Consider the following 7,832-nt stretch of genomic DNA (forward strand, 5'->3'; position numbering starts at 1 on the left):
GTTTCTCAGGAGCTGTTTGTTTAGGAGAAAAATGGAAAGTGGAAAGATGAAGTCAGTTTTCTCCTGACATTTCCAAGGATGAATACTTGTGAAGGACAAGCAGGCAATCTCTCCTTAGAAACAGTCCAAAGAGCCTCTAATGTCCTTCAGCGTGGCAAATAGAAGATCGGATCTTTTAGATGTTTAAGAAAATTTAAAAAAAAATAAGAAAACCAGAAGGCTGTGTTACTGGGAAAGAATAGGCCCAGTAACAAATATGTTACAAAAATGCTACAAATTGATCATATTGAGCAAAAGTAGAGCCTTTGAAGGACTGAAAATATGGTATACATATTAATATTGGTTTATAGAATTTTATCACTATTTCATGATTGAGAAGGATAAAGTTGAGTGACTTGCTCATCTCACTCCAGTCAGAACAGCAACCATCAAACAACAAATGCTCATAAGGATATGGGGAATAAAGGAATCCCAATATACTATGGGTGGGAATATAAATCAGCTACTATGGAAATGAGTATGGAGGTTCTTCAAAGAGCTAAAAGTAAAATTACCATGTGATCCTGCTCTATATACTTGAAAAAAATCAAAGTATGCATACAACAGTGATGCCTTCCCACCCACGGTTATTGCAGCACCAATCACAATAGCCTAGCTACGGAATCATCCTAGTTGCTCAATAACTGATAAACAGATTAAGAAAACGTGGCAGATATACATTATGGAGTTCTATTCAGCCATAAGGAAAAAAAATTAAATCATATTTGCAGAAAAATGGTTGGAACTGGAGATCATTATGTTAGGTGGAATAAGCCATAAGCCATATGGAGCAATACAAAATTGCGTGTGTGTGTGTGTGTGTGTGTGTGTGTGAGAGAGAGAGAGAGAGAGAGAGAGAGAGAGAGAGAGCAAGAATGAAATAGAAAAGAGAACATGAAAGTAGAGAAGTATTAGGGAATTGGAAAGGGTTCAAGGGGAGGGAGGAAAGGAAATGCACAATAATATGGGGAAGACAAGACCAAAATTTGTATAAATATGCATGTTTGAAATTATCAAAATTGAGTAATTTACTTTATGTAATTAGTATAAGCTAACAATAGATACAACAACAAGAATAACAATAAAAGACCACATCAGGAGGCTGAAGCTTGAGTTTTAGAGAACGAGTCTAAATTCAAGGCCACATCTTTTTTTTTATTGTTGACCCAGTTCTGTTAACTTTGCCACATTGCTTGTAGCCTTCTGAATACCAAAACAGAATTTCAGAACACTGAGTCTAAGAAGGCCTGCTAATCTCTCCTCCCTCCAGGGTCAGTGAGTCATAACCGTATGGGAATGTTTAGCCTCTGTGTCGAATATGGGCTTATAGCCTTTTCTCCCTTTCAGAAGGCACAGATATCCCCAAAATGTGTCTTTGGAATAACTACTATGTTTCAGACATTGTGCTGACTATTAGATACAGAGTGAGAGATTTTCTTGCTCATAAAGAGACTTTTATACTGTTTGGGAGAGAAAATCCATAGTCATCACATAACTAAATAAAAATCAGGTATTTTAGAGAAAGTAAAATCATCACTAGCACAGTGAACTTAAGGTGAACTCAGGGTTTACAGGTAGACTGGTTGGTGAGTTCCTTAAGCAGTTAAGAGTATTAAGCAATAACCCCAATACCCAGAAAAGTAGCTTGAATTGTTGAAATAGCAAATAGTGAAAACAACATTGAAGTAATATTTCTAATATATCTGATGGTTGTGGACCAGGTGACCTATCTAGAATTTGAGCTTGGGCTAATAAAATGTGGACATTTAGAAAATATGGCACTAAAGCTTCTGGGTGGAGGCTGAGGATACATTTCCTAGGAGAGAAAAATATGGTGGTACTTGTGTAATATCTCCTTCTGTCCCTGAGTTGTCACATGTTGTCCTATAAAAAAGGGAAATAGCTAGGCACCAGCGGCTCTAAACCTAGTTAGTTCCAAGCCAGCTAGGGTAGGAAAGTCCATGAAACTTTAAAAAAATCTCCAATTAACCACCAAAAAGCTGGAAATGGAGCTCTGACTCAAGTGGTAGAATGCCAGCCTTGAGCAGTAAAGCTAAGGGACAGTGTCTGGGCCCTCAGTTCAAACCCTACTCCCAAAACAAAAAAAAGAGGGGGGAGGGGGGAGTGAATCCAACAACTACTAAGCATCAAATATTGTTTTAAACATTTTACATGAATTATGGAGCTCATCTATGAAATTACTTCATAGATATTGTTGTCCACTTTTTACTTGAGAAGAAACTGAGGCAAAGATGCCTTAGCTCTCCTTTGATATGTCAAATAATGCAGCCCTGCAAAGACATCCATGCTCTAATCACATGAACCAGTGAGCCTGTTAACTTACCAGGTGAAAAGAACTTTGTGGATATGATTAACTTAAGAATTCTGAGATGATTATATTAACCTGGATTATCTGGGTAGGCCCAATATAATTACAAAGATCCATAAAGGAGTAGGAGAAGCACATAAAAGCAGAAGTTGGAATCGTGTGGCCAGGAGCCAAGGAATCCAGGTAGCTTCTCAAACCTAGAAAAGGCTAAGAAATGGGTCTGTTCCCTATAGCTTCCAGAAAAGAATGTTGTTTCGATTTTGCTCTATTGAAAGTCATTTCAAAACTGCAATACAATAAAATTGTGTTGTTTATGTTGCCTAAAATAAGTGCATTTATAGTAATTTTTTACAGCAGCAATGAGAAAATAATGCACTGCTCAAGGCCATAACAGCCAGGATGAAATCCGGTGTGAGTGTCAGAAATCAAATCACTGTGCTATAGGGCCTCTCACCGGCAGAAAAAAAAAATGTAAGTTAAAAATGAAGGCCACATTTCCCCCTCTTATCCTCATTGACCCCAGAAAATCTAAAAATGGAACCAAACAACTAAAACAGAAAAGGGGGGAAGGGTCCTATATAAACTGATGCATGCTAGTCATCTTCGCTGCTCTACATCTTCGCTTCTGGACCCAAGACATCATTAATATAATTCTCTCATTTTAGAAAGGAGGACCAAAGTGTGTGATAAGAAGTGACAGGGCTGCTGGAAAAACTATTAGCTAGATATAGAAGGGGCACCCACAAACCCCAATGCCTGTGTTGAAATACAGGAAAGAGTCTGTGGCAATGAAGGCCAGGATCTAGGCTTCCAGGGCTATTTATAGTCATCATTCTTAGTTTAGGAATAGTAGCACTAGAAACACACCAATGTAATACTTCGATAGAGATCACAGCAATCTTGGTGCTCATTCACAGCTTTTAGTTCTTTTTTACATCCGGATTCTTGCCCCCAACTCTGTACCACAGTATCTAGAACCCAGGGGGTCTTTATACCAATTGAAATAAACTGAAAATGTATGATAATATACCTCACCAGAACTTGAAACGTTCACGGGCTTGGTAAAACTGAGATGGAGTTAAATACATGTCTGGAGCTAAGATTGGGCATTTCTACGGAGTTCCTATAAAATTCGTTGATAATGCTTATTGATATAGCTGACTGATAATACTGAGCTTTGTTGTTTATTTTTCAAGGGCTCAGAAAGTGAAGACTTTCCTCTCCATATACAAAACGCAAGTCACACGAAGTGTGAGCATTTTATGAAAGTTTACAAAAACAACCCAGAAAGAGATATTTCTCCCTTCAGGCTTCCCGCGCTTTCCCCCAATAAAGGGAACAAACTAGATAGCAGGATTTCATGGGAAGAGCTGGAACCCCCCAACTCCCTGTTCCGGGCTGGGCTCCGGGCTCCCTTCCTCCAGAGGGAAGGGGGCAGGGGCAAAGGGAGTTAGTCAGGAAGTTCCCAGGAGCTCCCACGCCAACGCTCCTCTTCATTTTCCAGCTTCTAAGGAGTTATCTTGCCCTTTTGAACCTCCTAGGTCTTGGGCGAACACAGCGAAGCGCAACGCCGCGCCCCCTTCTGCGCCCTTGCCCGGGCGGGGAGGAGGCGGACGCGCTTGCGTGCGTGCTCAGTATAAATAAGTCCCAGGCGGCGGCCACTGGGCAGAACGGGCTCTGGAAGCCGCGGGCCATGGCGGAGGAGGACCACCCATGGCAGGGCAGCATTCTCTACAATATGCTGATGAGCGCGAAGCAAACGCACGCCGCGGCTCCGGAGGCGCCCAAGGCGCGGATGGGAGCTCAGTGCTGGGGCTGCGCTTGCGGTGCTGAGCCCCAGGTGGGCAGAGAGGGTCCGCAGATGGGGCGGACCATGTCGCTCCTGTACCGCTGCTGCTTTTGCGGGGAGAACCACGCTCGCCAGGGCAGCATCCTCTACAACATGCTGACCAGCTCCAAGCCAACGCACGGGGCTCCCGAGGCGCCCAAGACGCGGATGGGAGTTCCGTGCTGGGGCTGCGCTTGCGGTTCTGATCCCCAGGTGGGCAGACAGGGTCCGCAGATGGGGCGGCCCACGGCGCTCCTGTACCGCTGCTGCTTTTGTGGGGAAGAACACCCCAGGCAGGGCAGCATCTTATACAGCTTGCTGACGAGCGCCAAGCAATCGCACGTGGCTCCCGAAGGGTCCGAAGCCGGAGCCAGAGGCGCGTGGTGGCAGCTCTCCTACTGCGCGCAGAATCTGAGAGGTAGAGTGGGGCTGCAAGGTGGCCAGGCCATGACGGTCCTGTACCGCAGCCACTTTGGCAGTGAAGACACCCCCCAGCAGGGCAGCAGCAGCTTCGGTAAGGCTGGGAGCGCCAATCAACCCAAAGCGGCTCTGGAGTTGCAGCCCGCGCCTGCCTGGTGGGACACCTCGTGTGGCTCGCCACGGCTGGTGTCTCTGAAGAGTCCACAGGTGGTGTGGGAAGCCGCCGCCGCGGGCCTGTTGAAGACGCTGCGCTTCGTCAAGTATCTGCCCTGCTTCCAGGTGCTCCCCCTGGATCAGCAGCTGGTGCTGGCGCGCAGCTGTTGGGCGCCCCTGCTCATGCTCGAGCTCGCCCAGGATCGCGTACACTTCGAGACCATCGAGATCTCCGAGCCCAGCGTGCTGCAGAGAATCTTCACCACCAGGGGGCAGGAGACCCAGGGCCAGGAGCCACCGCCCCTGCCCGCAGGGCAGCCACGTTCGGCGCCGCCACCTGAGATTGTGCAATTGCCTTGGGCCACCACCGTCCAAGCCATGAAGAATTTCCTCATCAAGTGCTGGAGTATGAATATCAGTACCAAGGAGTATGCTTACCTCAAGGGGACCATCCTATTTAACCCAGGTAAGGGCGCTGACTTGGTGTCAGCTTTCCCCAGCTCTGACTAGCAGTGGGTGATGTCTACTTGGGGGCAAAGGCACTCAGGAGTTTTCCTGGGCGTTGGGGTGCCTTTGCAAATCTCCACTGAGACCTGAGACTTGGGGGAGGGGGGTTGGGAACCATTCTTGGTGAGTGAACTGCTGCCAGAAACATCATGAGGATGAGGGCTGAGGGGGGTGGGGTGGAGAAGGAGTGCAAGGAGTGGGGGAGGGGGAGGAGAGGAGCACGGGTGGGTGGGAAGAGAGGGGGCGGTCCTTGAGATTTTACTTGGCTTTTTACATATTTCTCTTACAGAAGTTTCTGCCTTCATGAGATACAACTATTTCTCTTTTTTCTAGTTTTCTTTATTTTATTTTTTACTTTTTGGCGCCCGAACAGGGACTTGAATCAAGCTTTCTTCTAAATCTAGTAGCATAGTGTCGCTTTCGCAAATTCCATTCTGAAAATTACAAGAGCACTTGCCTTGGTACAACTCTATCTACTAAGTTTGGCAAGGAAGGAAACAGGTGGTAAAGACCCCCATAGAGTATCTCCAGTTTCACTGATCTGCTTGGCATTGGTCATTGGTATGGCCTTAAGCATCTGGATTCTCCCACCTGTAATTCCTGCGAAGTGGCAGGAAAAAGACTTATGGGGAGGAAAAGCAGGAGCACTGTACTTTTTAACCCGAAGATTCCTTAGGGACTCCTTAATCAATGCAGCACCTTTCCCCGCCCCATGTTACAGTGTTCCATCAAGTCCCATGTGACGTTATATAAAAAAAAATGACTACTGTGCTGTGACATATCTATGATGCACCATATATCTATATGATACATATGTATGATATATCCTATATATCACGTGTCTTGTATATATCAAATATAAGGTAGCAAAGGTCTCTATGGTGAACTGTTTATGACAAAGGGATCTTTCTTCCTCCAGATCTGCCAGGCCTGCAGTGCGTGAAGTACATTCAAGGCCTTCAGTGGAGAACTCAGCAGATCCTCAGTGAGCACATCAAGTCGACGCAGAGAGACTACCAGGGCAGATACGTCGACCTGAATAGTGCCCTTTACCTGCTGAAATTCATCAATGCTGATGTCATTGTTGAACTGTTCTTCAGGCCCATTATTGGCACAGTCAGCATGGATGATATGATGCTGGAAATGCTCTGTGCAAATTTGTGAAGGCATGTGGGGCTCCACATGGGCAGTAGGCTGGGATAGAGAGCAAGCTGTAGGCAAAAGAATGTAGAATGTTGCAAAATTAAACTTAACTTGTTATTTTTACATGCATAGTATATTTGTACTCAAGACTTTAGTTACTGACAGTTTAAAATCCTCTGTTTCCATACGGTTGGTAAACTTTGCCAACAGTTAACATACCTCTGTACATCTTTAGCAAACTAGCAGGGTCCTATGCCAATAAGCTATTTTCATAATGTCTCTCCACTGAACTTGCTCAAATAAAATTTGTAATACTAAGTTTTAATAAAATTTAAGATGCTAACCACTAACTTGATTGAAAGAAGTTTCATTGGGGTTTAAGTAAGATTAAAAATTGTATTAAGAACCCAACCAACATAATAAAAAGTCTGCAATAACTGATACAAAATGCCAGTGATTTCTATAAGCTGGCTTTGCACCTGCTTGGAATCAAGAAGCAATCTGTATACAGAGAGCTATGTATAGCGAAATAGATTTTCAAGATTTTATTTTATTTTTGGTACATAATTACGGATGTGAACAATAATTTTACAGGAGACTTATATTCTATAGGAAATCTATCACTACAAAACTGTAATATCTCACACTGTTGTATTTGGTGCTGGTCCTGAGCTTTGTTATGAAGGCTAGCACTCTACCACTTTGAGCTACAGCTCTACATTTTTTTTTTTTTGCCAGTCCTGGGCCTTGGACTCAGGGCCTGAGCACTGTCCCTGGCTTCTTCCCGCTCAAGGCTAGCACTCTGCCACTTGAGCCACAGTGCGGCTTCTGGCCATTTTCTGTATATGTGGTGCTGGGGAATCGAACCTAGGGCCTCGTGTATCCGAGGCAGGCACTCTTGCCACTAGGCCATATCCCCAGCCCACAGCTCTACATTTGACTTTTTTTTTTTTTGGCCAGTCCTGGGCCTTGGACTCAGGGTCTGAGCACTGTCCCTGGCTTCTTTTTGCTCAAGGCTAGAACTCTGCCACTTGAGTCACAGCACCACTTCTGGCCATTTTCTGTATATGTGGTGCTGGGGAATTGAACCCACGGCTTCAAGTATAGGAGGCAAGCGCTTTTGCCACTAGGCCATATCCCCAGCCCCTGCATTTGACTTTTTGGTAGTTAATTAGAGGTAAGAATTTCATGGTCTTTCCTTCCGGGGCTGGCTTTGAACCAGGATTCTAAGATCTCAGTTTCCTGAGTAGCTAGGATTACAGGCATGAGCCACCAGCACCTAACCCTACATACATTGTTTATATATTGGTCACATTGAACAATAATAACATGAAATTTTGAAGTGATTTTATTCTTGACATCTTCCACTTTAAATATCCATGAAACTGATTCTACCTTAGCTCTAAAATATAA

At 44.6% G+C, this 7,832-nt stretch overlaps 1 protein-coding gene across 1 annotated transcript; it reads left to right on the top strand.

The window, feature by feature from the left end:
• The first annotated feature begins 4,061 nt into the window (after positions 1 to 4,061).
• Nr0b1 (nuclear receptor subfamily 0 group B member 1) lies at positions 4,062 to 6,546 on the top strand. The gene is made up of 2 exons (XM_048336632.1): positions 4,062 to 5,235; positions 6,196 to 6,546. Exons 1-2 carry the CDS (start codon positions 4,062 to 4,064, stop codon positions 6,438 to 6,440), a joined length of 1,419 nt encoding a protein of 472 aa, XP_048192589.1. The 3' UTR covers positions 6,441 to 6,546.
• Positions 6,547 to 7,832: the final 1,286 nt, after the last annotated feature.

This window comes from Perognathus longimembris, chromosome 28 (genome assembly GCF_023159225.1).
Source record: "Perognathus longimembris pacificus isolate PPM17 chromosome 28, ASM2315922v1, whole genome shotgun sequence".
In the NCBI taxonomy this organism is placed as follows: domain Eukaryota; kingdom Metazoa; phylum Chordata; class Mammalia; order Rodentia; family Heteromyidae; genus Perognathus; species Perognathus longimembris.

Coding starts and splice junctions, on each gene's coding strand:
- Nr0b1 (XM_048336632.1), top strand. CDS start 4,062: ATGGCGGAGGAGGACCACCCATGGCAGGGCAGCATTCTCTACAATATG. Junction 5,236..6,195: donor GACCATCCTATTTAACCCAG/GTAAGGGCGCTG, acceptor TTCTTCCTCCAG/ATCTGCCAGGCCTGCAGTGC.